A 20618-nucleotide genomic window follows, 5' to 3' on the forward strand; every position below is an offset into this window, starting at 1 on the left:
CTTTCCCCGTCTCTTTTGTGAGCTCCTTCTCAACTCCTGTGCCCACACTCACAATGGAGTAATTCAGGATTCTCTCTCCAGCCCTCACGCTTCATGCTACCTTTCATGGATCAGTTCCCACACTCGCCTCCTTGCTACTGAGCAGAAGTCCTCACCATCGTCTTGTCTGTATTCCTCCCCTGCCCACCTGGGCATCTCAGGAGGACTTCAGCACCAGCATGGCCTTTTTTTCTTCTGAAATTAACTCGTTCTCCTGCAGTGCATGGATTATCCACTCAAGTAGAAAACCTGGGGTCATAATTAGACTAGCCGCCGCCTTTCACTCCCAAGTGATCACATTGCAGTTATTTGGCCTCTGAGGTATTCCTCAAGTCTTCTCAATTGGACCTGATTCTTCCTCCAGTCAGTTGTCTTTACCCACATTCTTCTGTGTGTGTGACATGCTTCCCTCCCTTTTCCTGGTGTTGGTATATGCTGTTACTCTTCATAAAGACTTACTGAGGCTTTGTTGCCTCTTTCCATGTGTGTTCTTCCCAGTCTCCAGACCCTGCACATGTGCTGGCCCCACTAGGCTGGTGTTTCTTTAGAACAAGTGCTACTCTTGAGCCTTCATTAGTCTCTGTGCTTCCAGGGCCTGCAGCAGTACCTAAAACTTACCACTTAGTCATACTTACTCTCTAGAGTTATTAGAATATGTGAAAAGCACTGGGAGCTGTGGAGGAAAATACAGGCAGTTACCCAAACTGTCTCAACCCTGCAGCTGTTGGGGGCCACAGTGTTGTAATACAGACCCTCTCTACATCCCATCTCTGCCCTTTTCCTCAGTTTGTCTACTCCTGTTTGGACTCAGCTCAAGAGGGGTTAGATGTCTCTCATCCATTCTGCTGTCTCCTGCTTAGCACTTCAAGGAGGGCATTATGGTTTCATGTCCTTGTTTTCTTTCCCGGTTAACTGGGAGCTTATTCAGGACAGAGACCAAGTTGTACTCCTCTTACATTCACAGTGCCTGGAGTAGCTCTCTACTACTGGAGTACACTTTAAAAGTAGCAGGTGTTGTGTGTGTTCTTGTTGTTGAATTCTCTAAAGCCTATCTCCTGCCAACCCACCGCCCCCTGAATATAATGCTTAGGTTTCCGTTCTTGAGTAGAACCTTAGAGCCATATATTTTAGGTGAGTTCCAAAGCTGGTATCTTCCATTAACAGTTGTTAATCAGAACAGCTAATCAATTACTGGGTTTAAATCAAAGCATTTATTATCAAAGCCTTTTTGTTTATAAGTACCAATACACCATTTATGATGATGATAATGATTATTTTCTGCCTTGAATATTAACTATCCACAAAAGCTGGTGTACCATGTGATAGTATTTGTCATAGAGTTTAAAGAAGGTTGGCTTTTGATATTTTGTCCTTGAGTGGAAATTAGTCTGCATTGTGAAATCACCAATGTAGAAAACAGGAAATTTCGAGGCAGGCACCTGAGAAGCAGCATTAGAATTCCTAGTATTTAAATCCAACAGAGGTATTTTTATGACATTAATAGAATCTATTACTAGTCATGTTAATTAGAAATGTCTTAATTAAGACATGGTTGAAAGCAAAGAACACAAACACAAGGTGGCTTTAGCAAAAAGTAAAAAAATTTTTAAAAAGGTTAAAATATGTGATAAATAGAGTTATTTCATGAGAAAAGGAACCAGAATCGGAAATGGAGCTCAACTTTTAGTCTTTCTCGGATCATAAAATCTCATCTGTACATCTTTTCATGACTTGCTTCTTTTGCTTTCAAACTAGCCTGGCTTTCTCAGCTTCTCCAGCCATTTGGCAGAAATAACTTCCTCAGAGCACTCTGGGTTATATGTCCTCTTTCGGTTCAACTAAAGAACGCAGACTGAATTAGAATCTCTCAGTTCCAATTCTAGCCTCTCAGAAGAGAGAAGTTGGTTGGTTCAGCACAGATCAGAAATCCACTGTGGTCCAGGCAACTGTGTCAAGGAGCCAGAGCCACATGACAGAATACAGTTACCTTGGCATCCACCTGAAAGCCACAAAAGAAGTTCTGAGAGTGGACCCTCATGAGCTAGACTGACCACCCCTCCCACCATCCAGATCATGGAAGCAAAAAGAGTGAAAAGCACAGTGTAGTAGCTCTCACACAGTAGACGGTAGATACAGACTTATTGCCTCTTTCATCTACTAGACTATGCTGAGGCTAAGTGCGTCTTAAAAATTCACACTTAGAGCCTGCAGCAGTACCTGACCACTACAGACATTCAGTAAATATTAATTGGATAAAAGAAGCAAATATAAGCTCTGCCTTTGTGGGAAATGTAGTCTTGTAGTGCAAGCAAGCAGTAAACAAGTAAGCAAATAAAAAAAGATCATGGGGGTAAGTACTAAGAAAGTAAAAAAGGGAGAGTCCAGGAACCAAGGATGTAGTCAAAGGTAGAACACTTGCCTAGCTTGTATGAGACCTGGGTTCAGTTCCCAGGGCTGCAAAAACCCAAGGGGTTTGGGAGAGGCAGGCAAAGGAAAGGTCACCAAACTAGAAGAGAAACTTTGAGAAAAGTAATTGATGGTATCAAAACTCAAGGAAGCTGTACCTTTGCTTATTTATCCTGTGAGGCTAGAGACAGTAATCATGAATTATTCCATTTATAGTTCATTTTATAATTTTAACACACACAAAAATTCTGGCATACATTAAAACAAGGGTTACTGAAAGACTGTTATAGAAGATCATATAAAATTGTAAATACATGTCATTAATATTGGATCATATCCTTTCATTTTTATCTTCCAGTTTTAAATCGATATGCATCTAGCCCAGAACTTGATATAATTATAGAACAGTTCTCTGATGATGGTAAATAATTAATTAAGTGCACAACTCTGCAAGGAGTTTTGGGTTAAGATTACAAATGATAGAGCGAAAAATACACTCAGTAAAGGAGAGTCAGGCAGCATCATGTCATACAACAAGAGGCTGTCAATATGATAGAAAAATTGTCTCCAATGATCTTAGTGATGGTAAAGGAAACTAGAGGAGAAGGAATCTAGGAAATGTGGTTTTCTAGAGTTATGTTAAGGTACTTGCTGCCAGGATCCAACAGAGAACTATTCTGGAAGCAAGCCATATCTCTTTAATAGTAGTTAGCAGAGTTGTGTACCAAGCTTTATTAATTAGAGCAACTAACAGAGCTTCTAAAAAAACAAGTTCAAACTCCAGTGGCTTACAACTGTAGATTTTCCCTTTTGTAAAGTTCAGTGTAGATTAGTGTGGGGTGAGAGGTTGTTCTATAGGTTGTTCTAGGACCCAGGCTCCTTCCATCTTTTGGCTCCATCCTCCCCAAACCCCTCTATTTGAGCTGTTCCCTGCGGCGTGAGGTAGGTTGGGCCAGGCCTAGACCAGGAAGTGCACATCACTCAACTCACATTTCATTGGCCAAGATTGAATCATAGAATCACACTACCTCTATGGAAGACCAGACACATTATAGCTGGGGACCCAGGATGAAAAGGATATTAGCAAGTATTCTCAGTGTCTGCTATATGAACAGGATGTAGACTCATATGAAAAGGAAAACAATGGGAAAAAGCCTTTTGTATTCTCAAAATTTGAGATTGTTTCAAACAAGTTATCTGTCAAAAGGGGGAGAAAAAAGGTAGTTAGAATTTAGGCGCTGTCACTGAGAAGCCTCTACCACAGGTAGTATTGTCGTTCCCTGCTTCTGTCAGACCTGGAAAATCCAGAAGAAAATTAAGATCATAATGATTCTGAAAAGTACTAATCTTACCTTCCCTTCCAAAGGATGGTGAGGTACCCTTCAAGCCTGTCATCATCTCCTCAGTGTTCTACAACATGAAAAGTGAGCTCAGAACACTGGCCGGGCACACCTGACCAGCATCCCCTTTAGTCTGGTGCAGCACTTCCATGTAATCTCTGTTGCTATAACAAATACCTGAGATAACCACCTTCTGAGAGAAAAGGTTTGTTTTGACTTACAGTTTTGGAGATTCTAGTCTACAATTGGCCTTGTTGCTTATGAGCCTGTAGCAAAGCAGCACTTCATGGTGACAGTGTGTGGCATAATAAAACCACTCACTTCACAGGCAAGAAGGAAGAGAAAGGAGCCAGGTCCCATGGTCCCCTTCAAGGGCACATCCCCAGTAACCCAAAGATCTGCGGCTAGGCCTCACCTCCTGAAGGCTGTGTCACCTCCCATTTACATTGCCCTGGGAAGCAAGCCTTTGCCACAGGAACCTTTGGGGGACACTTCAGATCCAAACTATAAGCCAAGTGTGGTGGTACATACCTATAATCCCAATGGCTTGGGAGGCTGAGGCAGTAGAATCACAAGTTCAAGACCAGCTTCAGCATCTTAGTGAGGCATGAGGAATTAGCAGGACCCTGTCTCAAAATAAAAAATCAAAGGGATGTATATATGGCTCAGGGATTAAGTGCCCCTGGATTCAATCCCTGGTACCAAAAAAAGGTCCAAACTATAGCAGTGAGCCTCATCTCTGTTTGGAGACTCTGTAAATTTAAATTCTACTCTAATAATAGCTTACATTATTGAGCACTTACTATACCCTCTGCACCATACTAAGTACTTTATTTATACCCTTGCAAAAATCCCAGAGGCATGTGATATTATTCTTATTTTACAAATGGTAAAACTGAAGTATAGAGCTGTTAGTGACTTGCCCAAGGTTAAACAGCTAGTAAGTGAACGGCTCAAATGCACAGCCAGGCAGACCAGCTTCAGAGGTCATGTGTAGGAATTAACAAAACAGTCACCACAAAAGCCACGTGAGGATTTCCTGGCATTAAATACTAGGGAAATAGAGTGCTGCCCCACCTCACGCCCTCAGAGATCAGGTCCTTTAGTCCACTTAGAAGTAACCCCTGCCTAAGAAGTTTATCCAGGAAGATCCAAACTGGGCAATTGAACAGTGTGGCTCATATTGTTATAACAGAACTGACTGGATTTGAAGGACTTTATCGCATTTTAGATGCCTCAGATCAGATTGGTAGATGGCTGTGGTGGCACAGACCAGCTTTCCCCATATACAATGAAGTGTGACTGACTCCTGTGGATTAATTTTGAAGTTTATTTGAATTCAGTTCACTAGAAGGTGGTCGAGCATCTATTCTATGCAGTTCCATGCTAATTGTCATAAGGAACACAACCGGAGGGAAGCTTCCACACAGGCATTAGGAGAAGGGACAGGAGTACCTGCAACTTGAGTGAGGCCCTGAACATGAAGGCCACCTCTCAGGGCTGGAACCTTTAGTCGGTGGGCCGAACACTGAACATGGGGAATGATGATGGCCCGAGGACCCCTTGTTGGACAACATGCTTCCTCCTCTCCAATGTGCTGAGATTCTTTTGTACAACGACTTTATTGTGATGTATTCACATACCACACAACTCACTCCTTTAAAGTCTATGATGCTTTGGGGTTTCGTGTCTTCAGAGCTGTGCTATCATTATCACAATCAATTTGAGAACATTTTCAAAAAAAGAAATCCTATATCTTTAAGCACTCACTTCCCATTTTCTCCCAAGCTCCCCCAGCCCTAGGCAACCACTAATCTACTTTCTGTCTCTATAGATTTGCTGTTTGGAACTTTTTGTATAAATATGCATGTGGTCTTTTGTGTCTGGCTTCTTTTAACTTAATGTAATGTTTTTGAAGTTTATCCACGTTGTAGCATGTATCAGTACTTCATTCCTTTTTAATTCCGTAACAAGATATACCACATTTTATTTATCTCCTCATCAGCTGATGGTCATTTGGCTTGTTTCCATCTTTTGGCTGTTATGAACAATGCTGCTGTGAACATTCATGTACAAGTAGACATGTGCTTTCTTTTCATTTCTTGTGATATTTATCTGGGAGTGTAATTGCTGGGTCATATGGTAACTCTATGTTTATCCTTTTTAGGAACTGCCAGACTGTTTTCCAAAGCGACTGCACCATTTTACATTCCCACCAGCAGTGTGTGAGGGTTCCAATTGCTCCACGTCCTCGTCAACACTTGTTATTATCTGTCTTATTGATTATAGCCATCTTAGCGGGTGTGAAGTGCTATCTCCTTTTGATTTGCATTTCCTTGATGGGTTAATATTGTAATATTTATTTTGCTAACTAAGGCAGAAGTTTTAATCTTGTACTTTTATATGGATACTGTCTTAAATGACCAGATCAACTTTCTCAAAACCATAGCTCTGTACAAGACAAATGCCATTATTTATGGGATTAGAGTTATATCTGGAAAAAACTCAAGGTAAATGATTTGGAGTTAACAGTACACACTCACCTGGGAGGTGGGTTTTGCAGTGAATTCACTGGAGGTGGGTTTTGCAGTGTTCCAGGGCTTTTATCTGAGTTGCTCATGTACTATTGTATGACATTTACTGGGTAATCCAGACAGCACTTTGATTAAATCCACAGTGTGATGTCACCCAGTAAGCACTTGAAAATGGAGATGCATGTCTCTTCTGGTTTTATCAGTCAAGATTAGAAGTGGTTCACAGCACAGTGAACTTTTTTTTCCTATGTTCTGTCAGTCTGTGTTTCATTGTGGGCCAATAATCTGTCACCTGAAACTACTTAAAATAGGTTGGGCTTTCTTGAATGTTGTGTTGCTGTGATGACATCGGATCTTGGCTGCAGAAGAAGGGAAAGAACCTTTCTTTGACTTCTGGTTGCCTCCATACCCCTTGTTTCCAGTAACTGCACTGCCACTTTTAGCCCTTAGCTTGTATTTCTAGGCTGTTCTCTGTACTAGTTGTACCTTCCATCTCTTTATCTTTTGGAACTCCTACTCTGGTGATCTTTGTGTTTTTGACAAAAAAAGAAAATTGGTACAGGACTTGGAAGGTATCAAGAGTTTCATCTTCTTGATTTCACCAGCCACAGATATGTAAAAAGAGCATCCACAGCTGGGTACAGTGGTGCACTCCTGTTATCCTAATGACTTAGCAGGCTGAGGCAGGAACATTGCAAATTCAAGGACAGCCCAGCAATTTAGCAAGACCAGGTCTCAGAATAAAATAAAAAGGGCTGGGGATGTAGCTCAGTAGTAGAATGTCACTGGGTTCAATCCCAAGTACCCACAAAAGAAACAAATAAGTACAATAAAATAAAAAGAACATCTACAAAGGCCAATTTGATGAGAAAAGAAAACTTTAGCAGAATTCAGAGGATACATTCTTCAGACAGGGACTCAGGATTCCTCAGAAACCTCCCCCAGAAAAGAGACCTCAGCAGACTGCTTATGTTTTCCGACCCATACAGAGAGCCAGGTGCAGATCCGAGTTCTCCCTGTTGGGCTGTGGCCTCCTTCCTTCTGGTAACACAACTGGGGGAGGGCCTAGGTGGGACAAAAGAAGAAAAGAGAAGAATCAAGAGTTGGTGATTCATCCATTCATACCAGGTCACCATAGGCCTTCTGCATTATTTGTTCCCTAACTTTTAATGTGGATTCATGTGGCTCAGTTGGGGAATGGTTGAAAGGAATAACTAGGTTTATAGGAAGTGTTTGAATCATGTCTCTCCCAAAGTAAAGGGAAACAGCATCTTCATTTAGTTACAAAGCTGGATTTGTTTGTTAAGTTTTAGACAGTTCTCTTTGAGCATTTTGTTAATTTAATATTATTTTGGATGAAATGTCAGTATATCATGATGCCATAATAATGGCTGCCACACTGAAGGTTCTAAACTACTGAGTAGTCCTGCTCCATGTGCCTTCAGAATATCAAAGGACTAAATAATATTTATTGAGGTACTAATAGGAATTATAGTTTAGATTCTATAGTTGAGTAATAGCATCTCCCAGTTTCTATTAATACTAAAAAAAAACAAAAGTAAGCATTTACTGGGCATTTACCGTGTGCTGGGCATTGTCCCAATAACCTACACAGATTCTCACTTAATTCTTTCCCTCACCCTCTGAACTAGGCACTGTTTTCATCTTCATTTTACAAACGGAGGTTTAATGAACTATGGTGCTCGCTGTATGCAGAGCTCACACCTTAGCTCCCCCAACCCATGTTCAACTTCCCCTACAGGCATGGCATATTTAGTAAAAGGCTGTTCTTTCTTCTGTGTCACATACTAGAAATGGGAGGAAGTGGCATGAGAGAACAGATATGCAGGTTTGTGTGCCTGAGAGAGAGCGTACCCTAATAGGGATGCAAATGAATTTTGCTCTCCTAGGACTCCCCCACTTCGTGGTAATTTTTACAGCAGCTTTGAATGTTTCCTTGCAGAGAAGCAAACTCAAGGCTCTTTATTTCTGTTAAAAAAAAAAAAAAAAAAGTCAAGCCAGTTGTAGTGGCACACATCTGTAATCCAGCGACTGGAGGCTGAGGCAGGAGGATGGCAGGTTCAAGCCCAGCCTGGACAATTTAGTAAGGCCCTGTCTCAAAATGAAAAATGAAAGGCTGGAATGTGGCTTAGTGGTAGAGCACCCTGAGTTCAATCCCCAGTACTGGGGTGGAGGGGTGGTAGGGATGGTCAAGTTGCACTTCCATGGAGCAAATGTGAATCAGAGGATTTTTTTTCTATTAAGAAATTAGAATAAAAAGAATGTTACTTATACTGATTTCCTTATTTTGCAGAGAAAATACAGAGTATATTTAGAAATTCAGGGCTTATTTTCTTTCTCATTTAGAAACATGAAGTTACTCATAGTTACTTATTCAATTAAACTGTTAGATCATTTCACTGGACCATTTTACTATGAGCTATCCTGAAAGCAGTGAATCAGGTAACACAACACCTCTTTCGCATATTCACTCAAAAGCAAACCCATTTTTAGTAACCTGTGTTTCTGCTTTCATGCTTTTCAGTTAAGGTAAATGTGCATGCCTACAAAAATGCCTGGCCAAAAGGTGGCTCTGGAAGCCAGCAGTCTTCTCCAGTACAAACGAGACTCCCTGGAGCTTACCACAGCCCATCCTTCCCTCCCCTGCAAAGGTCATTCTTTAATCTGCTCTGTGAAAATCTTCACTAGGTATTCATTTGGGGGACAGGCAGCCTATTCCAATGTTCTAAATGGTGGAGATGATTTCCTGTGTTTGGCCAAATTTTGTGTTAAGACTTCCTCCATCCCAGCTTTTCTTTCTGGAATGAGACACAGAGTGGAATAGCATAATTAACATACACTTATTGATTACTTCCAATAGGCAAAACAGTTTTGAAAGGTATCAGAATGTAGATGTGTATGCTATGTGACATTAACCCTTATGTGGCACAATAGCATGGACTTTGAAGTCAGATAGTTGCAGAAATAATGCTGACTGCCTGCCAGGCAGTGTTGCAAGCACGTCAGATAAGTTAGTCATTGGTCCTGACCACAGCCCTCCGAGGTGTGTACTGTCATGTTCCCATTTCACAGATGAGGAAACAGAGACAAAGTTATGAAACTTGTTCAAAGTCCGGGCCAGTAAGTGTGAGAACTACTGTTTGAAGTCAGATGTTCTGGCTGATCTCTTGGCTCCTGGGACTCATGGCCAAAGCTGCACCTATTAGCCAAGTGAAGGGGATGTGTATGTTATGGTGATTGCTCATCTAGTTCATCTATGGATTTCTTTTCATTCTGTTTTTTTTTTTATTTTTTCCCCCTAAGTTTAGGCCCCACCCAGAACTTCTGATTCATTCAAATACTCTGTGGTATGTGGTTTGTTGTCACCAATTTGAGACTCGTGTCAACATTGCTTCAGAATAAGCAGGGTGGTTTTTAAATTAATCTTCTTGATAACTGCATAACTCAGTGCAGTGTCAGTCAGCATGAATAGGATTAAGTTTGGGGTGATATTGAAGAGTCTGACTTCATAATCCCATAGCAGTTGTTTCCCCAGATACTTAAAACATACTTCCTTGCTCCATGTATTGCCGAAATATTTATCTGCATGCATACCCAGGGTAGCACATTTCAGGAAGAGCTGATGCCAGTAAAAAGGAATGTGTTATTATTTTCCTCTATATTGATAGTTTCTTTGCTGTGACCCAGTGAACATTCTGAAAGTAAAACTTTCAAATATTTATAACAACACCTACAAATATTTTGCATTTTTAGGTCTGTACTTAGTGGTACTCACGAGGTTATAAATATTCTAGTTGATACAGGTTTCTCATCACTAAGTCTCTGGATCAAGAGGAGATAATTTGTCAACATGCTACCTTCTGAAAGTTAGAGGGGCCTCCTAAGGAAAATGTAATTACTTATTTAATGCATTTATTTAATGAGAATTTGGGGCAGTTGATTTTACTGAGATTAGTTAAGGAACTTTTGACTTCTAGAAAGAAAATGTTATATAGTTTGAGAACTGTTATCCTGACCATATAATTTGGGCTTTTGTGAACTAGAACTGGGTTACTATATTTTAGATGCCAGTCCAAGTCAGATCCAAGGTGATAAGGCAGATTAGAGATCTGAGAGGCTGTGGTGTCTCAGTAGGGTGGCACTGTTCCATTCAACAGTCACTTATCAAGCTTCTCTAATTCACTAGACACCTGGGATGCACACATGGAAAGGTTATTGTCCCTGCTCTCAAGTGTACGTCTGTGAGGTCACTGGGGTAGACAGGGATGCAGTGTTCAGCAAGTGTTGTAGAGGAGGAAGATCCAAGGTGCTTTGAGTAGACAGAATAATCACCTACCCAGGCCTGAGGAGGGGACAGAAAGGTGAGCACGGGGTGGGGGGGGGGGTCTGCAAAGGCTCCCTGAGGAGGGAGTGGAGTGCTGAGGTGAGTCTTTGAGGACTGGTTAGTACTACCAAGGTGAAGAATGGGTGAGAGAACATTCTAACTGGGCTGTCATGTCAGTTCCCAGTAGTGACCTGTCTGAACCACTGACTTCCAATCCTGTCATTATTTGACCTTAAAAATTACTTCTGTATCACAGTAATTAGCTGGTTTTATGAAGTATTACTTAAAGGAAATGAAACATTTGGGCTTTGACTTTTTGTCCCTGAAATGAACAGTGCCTGTGACCATTTCTCCTGGCCTCCTCCATCACAACTTGTCAGGGTTGGCTCAGGAATATGCTAGAACCCCAGCTACTCAGATCAAAGAGAAAGGGAGAGGGGTGCTAAGGAAAACTGCCTCCTTGTGGTTGGCATCCAGAGGAGACTGTAAAGCTGGTGGCAGTCCTAGTGAACAGAATCCCGAGGAGTTACCGAACATGATGATTTCCTGGCCAGAAGTAGCAGGTGTCAGTGGTTCATGGTATCTAGCTCATGTCACTTCCTAGCTCAGTGACCTTCAGCAAATTAGCCTCTTGATTTTTGGTTTTCTGCTCTAAAATAAGAATAAAAACAGTATACCCCACTACCCTATGAGACTGAGGGTAGAGTGTGAGATGAAATTAACTTATTCATCGGAAGCATGTGGAACAAGGTATTAGCTACTAGGGGACAGAGTCCCAGTTCCTTCAGAAGGGGCAGGCAAGATTTCAGGACCTCTTCTGCCACTACTGAACTCCAGGTCTGCCCAAGATTAGTTTACCACACTAGGCAGTGTGTTTTTTGCATGCATTGCATGTGCACCAGGGATAGATGAGAGGAATCAGTCCATGCAAAGACCTGATGTGGGAGCCTGTGGGGAGGTCCCTTGGAAAGGGGAAGGAGAGTAGGAGATGACATCAGAGAGCTGACAAGGGGCAGATGGCACAGGGCCTCCCAGGCCATTTGAAGGAGTTCAGCTTTTACTTGGTGCTCAGCAGGAAGTGAAATTGGGAGAAGAATGACAGCAACTACTGCTAAGTGCTTGACCTGTGTTTTCCGATTTAATCAGATAGAACAAGCAGATTAGAACACTGATGTAGACCAAATGACACTGTCCCCAGAAGGAAGTTGAGATGAAAGGGGCTGGGGGGCTTATGGGGCAGTATTTGATCCCGGACTGTGTGACTTCTTATCATCCTGTAATTTAGTGAGTATAGGGATGTGCTTGCCACCAGATTGGGTGAAACAGACTAGTTGTAGACTCCATTTGACCACTCTGTAAGACCCCTGCTCAGGAACTGGATAGGAAATTGGTGCCTATGCATTCAATCGACTCTGAAAATCAGGAACAAAAAATCTTGGATACATCACACAGGCATTTTATCACACAGGTATTTTTCCTGGGGCACAAAGCAGATAAAGTGTTCAAGAGCTGAAGCTTCTCACCTCCAGCATCTCTATTTTTCAACTGAACACTATAAAATGCTCACTGTTCAAACATTTTGAAGCTCCAATGTTGCTGAATGCTTTTTTAAGGGCAGGATAGAATCAAAGGCCAAAATATGAAAGGTTCATTTTCCTGTTACTGACCACATAGAGAAGAAAATGAGCCTTCAGAGCAGCTGCCTGTACCTATAAACCTGTGCTCAGCTCTGACACAGAGGAACCTATGGGAACGGTCAGGCTCCTTACTCTGGGAGATATTGTTCTGAACTGAATGGACACCCCCAAAGTCAAGTTGCTTGATCAAAACCAAACCAAGGTGTAGAACATGAAAGTCAGTCAGAAGTCTAATTGAAAATAAGTTAATTCATTTTGCAGGACCAAATAAACTGGACCTGCCCAGTAATCTTTTTAATTCATACTTAACTAATTTGAAATTTGTGATGACCATTGAAAGAGCTGAACTATAAGACAGTTTTATAAATTAACTGTCTACTATTTGCAAAGTGCATTTCTGTGTACCAAAAAATGCAAGGATAAGTGGCTTCTGTACCCTCTTAACTGTGTAGGAGATGCAAGTAATTTAAAAGTGCTTAGGGTGCACTGTACTATAGACACTGGCTGTAGATATCCATTGCTATTGTACACAATTAAGTAAGCTGTATACTTAGCAAAAATGGAGAGAGAAAATTTAAATGGTGCAGGTAATTTCTATGTAGCATTTTCACACTGAGCATGAGATGAGAGAGACCAACCTGCTGTTCCCTCAGGTGGCCTCAGCTTCCATGCCACACTCACAGTGTAAAATTACATTGCATCAAGTGTGATTTTTAAAAAAACTTTTATGGTACTGCGGATTAAACCCAGGGGCACTGAGCCACATCCCCAGCCCTTTTTATTTTTTATTTTGAGACAGGGTCTCACTAAGTTGCTTAAGGCCTTACTAAATTGCTGAGGATGGCTTTGAATTTATGATCTTCCTACCTCAGCCTTCTGAGTCATTGGGATTACAGGTGTGCACCACCAAACTGGCAAGAAAGAGAAATTGTCCATCTAATATGACCCAAGGTGCATATCAACTACTTCTTGTGCTGGCCAAAGAAGCAACATCCTTTCCAATCCTGGCTGTGTTTGACCTTTCTAAGAGATGGTTGAATTGGCTTTGATTTCTATGAGATTTTCATCCTGTACATTGACACCAGTTTATTCTCTACCTAAGACATAAATTCATCACACTGACAAGATAAACAGACTTGTCAGTGGTAAATCTGACAGATTTAGACCATGGACAAGTTATTTGACTTCTATTTATAGCTAATGATTAACCTTTTTATTTTTAGAAAAATCTGTACAGCAAAGATACTTTCTTAGCTTTATTGGCATAGTTGTGATGATTAAATGAATAATAAGGGAAGATCCTGGCAAGATATTTAGCATATTAAGTGGTAGCTGCCAACCCAGTCCTAGCAGGTGTGGATGTAGGTTTTACCTGTGGCAGGTTTTTAGGCAGAGGAACGATGTGGAATAGGACTTTGGTGTGCCTCTGATGTATGGGCTGAAGGATAGACCTGGAGCAAGGAAACGAGCTGGCAGGTAGTTTCAGTGGTTTAGACAAAAATGAAGGCCTCGGTGAATGTAATGGGTGGAAAGGAGGAATCCAGGCTTGGGACTATTACCAGCAGAACTGACAATTCTTGGGGACTGTGGTTTAAGAGACAGTGGGAAGAAGTTCAGAAGTGAAGCATGGCTTTTGGTTTTCCAGCCTAGGGGGTTAAATGATAGAGATGCTGAATTCACTGGTACATGGAATAATAAAAAGTACTTTTTTATGGCAGTCTGAAATCATATACCTGCCACTGAGCTAAGGTGTTTAATACATTATTTGATTTAGTCACGGCAACCTTAGAGAATAAGCAGAATCATCACCATCTAACTGTACTGAAAATCTAAACTCAGGGGTCCAAAGTCATGACTAGTCAGTGTCTCCCTAGGACTTGAACATGGATTTGTCTGGAAGCAAAGGCTCCCTTTAAACCACTTCAAATAAATAAGTCTCTCTCTGGAAGAGGGGAAATGGAATGGAGACAGGAGGACAGAAAGAAAACTTAGTTCTGGAGACTGTTTGAGTTGCTCATGTCAGCCTGAGATATCTAGAGGGCAGTTGGAAAATCAGATCTGTAGCTCAGGGAAGGACTGAGGAGCCACGTGAGGATCTCTGCACTTCAGTTTCCTCATCTGTAAAGTGAGGAAAATAATAGTACCCCTGGTTCTTAGGGGTCCCTGAGGAACATAGAAGTCAGTAAAGCACAAGGGCTGTGGAGCAGGAGTTGAGTGTTAGTGTTGCCTCTCTTTGATGCCATTCCATACAACAGCATGTTCAGATGTGGACACTGCTGGCGAGGACAGATTCATTCCACCCACCCCAGTCACATATACGCCAGCTCTCCTCTCGCTGAATGTGAAGGGAGAGGTCCAGCATTTGTCTCTTCTTTTAACATTGAGGATTCCTGGCCCGTGGTAGAACTGAGTGATAGTTCCTAGTCGGTAGCTTGAATTTGACTATCTCCTCTGTAAAATAGAAGCCCCTTCCTTCCAGTCCCTCTTCATTCCATGTGCAGTGCTGTGTTTGGAAACCCCCAGTCTGGGAGGACAGTGGAAAGCATGGCTTAGGCTGCCCAGGAAGCCAGGTAACTGGGCAGCCAGCTCTCCCCTGGTTTCTGCTCCATAGAGTGCCCTCAGAACAGAGGGGAATATGATTCCTTTCTCCCTAGCTGAACCTTTCTGCCAGTCCTGTTGAGCTGCCACTTGGAAGATCCTGGTTGACATCTCCTGGACTCTTTTTTCTCTGGTGACAGCAAAGATCAAATTCTGGATTTTTAAATCCTGGTAGGGGCTGGAAATAGTTGGTTGCGCCTCATTGTGAAGCCATCTCATCTCCCTCGCAAGCACCTCTCTAAATTTGCCTAGAGATCTTGGGATACCTACCTCTTCCAACAGGCAGAAGTGTAGATTTGATGTTGTTAGTGGAAGAAATCCTTCTTGGACCTCTCCCTGAGACCCCCGAGTAGAGTTATAAGGACTCTGCTGAGCAAGCAGCAGCACAGTGGGCTCCATGAGATGTGCCAGCACTAATTTGCCTCAAGTGCGCACCGAGGGCAGGCAGCAGCACTCTGTGAGCTGGATCCAGCCCACAGATGTGTTGGCTTTGGCCCACACAGTTGTGTATTACATATATCAATTAGTTGCAACATACAATAATTGGGAGGTTTCACATTAAAATCAGCATTTCTAACTTTTTTTTTTTCAGTATCGTCTCTGACCACGTATGCTCTGACCACATGCAAACAGTCTGCCCAAATGAGATGGTGGCCCTCCTTTCCACTCTACCTTGCCACAGCCTCCACCTGACCAAATCCTATTCACATGTTCATTTCCTAGCCTTGAAGGCATGAGAGTTTATAAACCTTCCCACAGAGCCCTGTGCCATTTCTCTGCAATATAATCCCAAATGAAAAGCAAAAATTCTTCTCATTACACTCTCTGACCTAGTTTTAACAAGGTGCTGAATAACTAAATCTCAAGCCTTTGCTATTGATTTAAAGAAAGTAAAGCATTCTTTTTGTCATTTATTTCAAAATCAGAGTTGAAGTTTATCCTCACCTGATATTCCTGAGTCAGAGAAGTCTGCTTCCTTTGACCCTCTTTATGGTAGCGTTTTTTTGCTGTTCTGGTTTCTTCCAGCAATACAGGCCAAACAGCAACCTGCAGTCTGACCCTCTGGCCTTGTCCTTAGTCATCTGCTTTTGGCTGCAGGTAGATTGAGGTTGTAGTTTATATCTGGGGAAGGAAGCATGGAGATACAGAGGGGAAACAAGACATGTGTTTCTCTTCGAGAATGGAAAACTGTCCTGAGGCCATGTGATACACAGGCAGCATGCCCAAAAATATTTGCAAATTATTTTTTGTTAAGCATTTTTTGAGTTGTAAATAGACGCTTTACTTTTTTATTTTATTTATTTTTAATGTTCTGAGGCGCGAACCCCCAGTGCGTCCCACATGCTAAGCAAGCGCTCTCCCGTTGAGCTCCAGCTCCAGCCCCAGATCATTTTTATTGTGAAGCTGTTTGCCTCCTCCTTTTTTTTAACCAGCTGCATGGCCAGCCCCCTCCCCCAGGCTCTTCAGCCCACCCATTTGGGTTAGCATGCTTCACTTAGTGAAATCTGCCCCAGCCCGAATTCTTGCCCCTTTGTGCCATTTCTTTACTCTGAAGATGAAAGGGGAAGTGCGTTTCTGTTGCCTCCTGCTAGCCACTTGAGGGCAATTTGAGCATGAAAACAGGAGCCAGCATGCAGCGCTCCCTGAAGGAATTGTGTTGTGGAGGCACAAAGTGGAGTGATCGCTGGGTGGAAGTGTAACCAGCGTACAGTTCCTTAAACACCTTGGGAGCTTGGGGCCAAGAGTCACAGCATTGTCATCATTGTTTCTCTTTACCATAGATACGTTTTATTAATTTGTTCAAATTCCCATGGCCCCAGTTTCACATGAGGTCGTGGACTTCTCAGTCAGAAAGTTTTTAGCAGCTTTGGTAGGTCTGAAATTTCAGAGTATTGAGCAAGGCCTACACTGAGCTGCAGCATGATCTAATAAGATTGGACTGTCAAAACAAGAAGCACCAGTCTGTGGTTCAAAGGTTTTTAAAAAGGAAATTTGAAGCTCAGCTGTGAGAACCTCAGAAAGATCGTAAAATATGGAGGGTGGAAGCCGATTTCCTTTTCATTTCTACTGTAATAGATGGGACACTTGTTGTATTTAAACAGAGACACTGAAGTGGAATGAGGTATGATTAAATAGAAACAATAGATTGTATCTTTCCTTTCTATTGGGAAACTCTAATCGGTTGTGTAATTAGTAGGGTGAAGCATCAGAAAAATACTTGAAACATTTTGCTAAAGCCCTGAAGGGCCCTCAGGGAGACTAGCTCCAAAATGTCAAAAGAGACCATCCATAACTCAGACCAAGTTAGACAGGAAGGAGTTGCATTCCCAGCTCACCAGCTGTGTGATTTGGGGCAAGTTATTTAACCTTTTTTGCTCTTTTTTTTTTTTTCTCCCCAAAATGAGAATTGGGACGTTATAGGATTGTCATGGGGCTTCAAAGAAATAATGTGTGCAGAATGCTTGGAGCCGTGCCTGGCATCCAGTGAGTGCCCAATAAATGATCCCAACAGCTATTAGGTAACATGGAAATGTGTAATTGCCGTGTGGGATACTCAAAACAGTTTTCAAAATGAAAACCAGTGTCACAGATAGTTTTATTTCTGTTTTCCATAACTACATTTAATCCCCAGTTCCTTTAAGCTCCTCTCATTTTTCTCTAGTGTCCCTACGAGTATCTGGTAGTTTCTTGCTCGCCTTACCATTCTCACAAATAAATGCTCAAAACTAAATCTTGGTTTAGGCTGGTGCTGGGGCTGAGTCACTATGACCTCCTAGGTTGCACCCCTTCCCCTATTCATTTATTGAAGTGTGTATTCGCATCCTAAGTCTTGCTGGATTACAATGTAACCATTAACAAGATATGTGTGCACAATGCCTATATGTGTAATCACTTGTAATAAAACATTAATAAAGAATATGGTTTATTCATGAATATATAGACACTACAAGGGAAAAACTCAGTGCTAATGGTGATCTCACTTTTAATATGTTAGATAACTACTGCAAATGAAACCTAATTGATTTTATCAGATAAATGGGGTCAAAGTTACACTGCTGCAGTTACTGCTTTCGAACTATCTCTCTGTGACTTGGGAAGATTTTGTTCTGGGGACACTACCAAGGCATTGGCTCTGGCCCACTGGCAGAGGACTTTGATTTGTGCACCCACAGCTAAAAGCAGAAGCAGGTAATTCCCTTCTTCTACCAGATAACAGAAACCATCAAGGAAACCACTCTCCCCAATTCTAGATGGAATTAGACACCAACTAAGAATCCTCTTTAGCTTCATTCTTTGCTTCCTTTAAAATCCAAAATCCCTGTAGAAGTCTGATAAAAATGCACAAATTATTTGATGTTTCATTTTTCTCAAAAAATCTTCAAAGAAGAGAAATCTTCTAGTCACCTTGGACTTTGAGAAACATAGTCAATAAAAACATTTTATTTGCTCCAACATAGTTTATGATGTCACTAGAAATTCTTGATAAAGTTGTCAGCATGAGTATGCTGTTCAACTAATAAGCCAGGCTTTCTTCACGGAGTGTTGTGCAATAGATGAGCATTTCCCCTTTCTTTCCTGTAAATTGTAGCTTTCCTGTGATTAGCATTCACACTGCTCTCCTGATTAAGGAATTGTCAGCTGAAACCATCAGGGATTTCCCCTTGACTGTTTTGGAAACAATCTGAAGAATTAAATGTGTTGCTTGGAAATTAAGAAATTTGGAATAATTCATGTGAACCTAAATGTTGAAACAGATTCAAGAAGTTATTGTTGAGAATAAGATAATATAGGGTCAGAGAGGAATCAAACAACTTTAGAAATAATTAACTCAAACATTTAACAAACTTTAATGACTTTGTTCCATGCTTTTCAGAAGATTTATTTGTTATATTTTAAGAACTAAGCTGACAGAAGCATTAAGATAACATTTCAGTTGTTTGGAAAGTCATTTTTAAATTTAATTTTTTGAATTACTTGGGGTTAATAAAAAAAAAACGTTTTTATAAATCCTTGTTGCATCCACGGTGCCACTGGAACATGGATGAGAGACTGGGGTAGTGGCAAGTATGCTGTTCAGAGCAAAGGAAAGAGATCCGTTCTAATTGCAAAGGGTATGTATGTACTGAACTTCCTTCCCAGGGGCAGGATGGGTGGAGTGAGCAGGAGACAGCTGGTTGGTGTGATAAAGAATGAGGGGTCTGTTCAGGAAGAATGATCAGAAAAGCTTTGGAGGAAATGAATTTACAGTTAAACCGAAGAATCAGCATGGATCAAGCACATGGAAGAGCTCAGCAAGTACAAAAGAGGGATGGGGGGTAAGCACATGCAAAGGCCCTGGGGCTGGACTGGATTTGGTGTTCAAGAAGGCAGGTGGAGCTGGAACATAGGAGAGGAACTGTGGGGCAAGACCTGAAAAGCAGGGAAAAGAAACTCTGAGAAAAGTAAATTACAGGGAGAAACAATTTGCAGTTGGGTTCATTTACGGTTTCAGAATTATCCTAATTCTAAAAATGATACATGTGGAAAACACCTTAAAGAAGTAGGAAGGGCCTATCTGTCAGATCTGAACCTGCTGCATGCTCTAAATTTGTATTTGAAAACATGGGACTACTGTTGGTAACTCTTAAAAAGAGAAGGACCTCATGACTTGTCAGCTACACCTCTTTTGTTGTTAACTTCCACATAACAAAAGATACTTAAAAACGATGTCCTCAAAATCAGTCATCTTGTGACATCTCTTCGCCATCCCCCTCAGCCCCAGCATATGTGTTAAGCTTGTCTTGATGGTTTCTTATACCCCTCATTTCTCCATGGACAAAGGACAAAGCATGGTGACAAAGAAGGGGAACTTTTTTTTTTTTTAATTAAAAACAAAATCAAGCAAACTTTTAAAAAAAGAAACACTTTTCTTCTCTCAACAGGTAGGAGAAACTATCTTTGCAAAACAAAATGAAAAAATTAGAGGAAACCCAAATGATAGATCTGAAATCCAGGCCACCAGCTGATGTGACCAAATAGTGGCTAGAAACTGCTGATGCTTTCTTTCTTTTATCCTCCAACCACCTAAGAAGCTCCTGGGCAGCATGAGCAACTTCCAGGGCATCCAGTGCTTCCAGGATAATTATTTAAAACAATGGGAAGAGAAAAAGACTGACGTGTAGTCCTCAAAGACTGGTCATCAGATAAGATAGCAAACATGCAGAGATTGGAGCTGGGTAGCTGCAGGAGATGATTTGTTCAAGATAATTTAGCAACCAGAAGCATAGTGCATAATGCTTAAGTGGATATGGAAGAAGAAGGCCAGGTCCTCCCTGCCATTAAAAGCTTATGCAAATCCCATAAATCAGTAATGTGCTTTTGAGGTTTGCAGTTTCCTTTTTAAAGAACCTTGCATTTTTAGATTCTCAGCCACTCTGAAAATAACCAAACCCCAATGGAGGTGGTTAGCCAGGCATTTTGCTTTCCACCTCTGCAAGTGGGGCAGTGGTCCCGGCAGGAGCTTTCTTTCTTAATGGCAAGTGCTATAGGTAAACCTCCAGTTATTGAATTCATCTGTCATGCACCATTCTGAGTAGTGGGCCAGTTAGTGGTGACATAGCAGTTAAGTAAGATGCTAGGTGGGGGTCAGACGGGGAGATGGCGAAGTATGAAGCAGAGGTGAAACAGGAGATTGGAAGGGCAGAGGGAGAGCAGCTGCTTCTCATGAGGGAATGAGGAT

General features: G+C 41.6%; 1 protein-coding gene across 4 annotated transcripts in view; it reads left to right on the forward strand.

Moving 5' to 3' along the window:
* The window catches only part of Nsmce2 (NSE2 SUMO ligase component of SMC5/6 complex), a 221129-nt gene that overhangs the window by 158266 nt on the left and 42245 nt on the right, over positions 1-20618 (forward strand). The window contains exon 5 of one of the 4 annotated variants that reach the window (XM_076836116.1): positions 5953-7620. The exons of the other annotated variants lie outside the window; for them this stretch is intronic. Within the exon in view, the coding sequence (XP_076692231.1) occupies positions 5953-5954 (2 nt within the window). The 3' untranslated portion in view covers positions 5955-7620. Of the gene's footprint in view, positions 1-5952; positions 7621-20618 lie in introns of those variants that run through there. 4 annotated transcript variants of the gene reach the window in all.

The sequence above is a fragment of the Callospermophilus lateralis genome, chromosome 16 (assembly GCF_048772815.1).
Source record: "Callospermophilus lateralis isolate mCalLat2 chromosome 16, mCalLat2.hap1, whole genome shotgun sequence".
Taxonomy (NCBI): Eukaryota; Metazoa; Chordata; class Mammalia; order Rodentia; family Sciuridae; genus Callospermophilus; species Callospermophilus lateralis.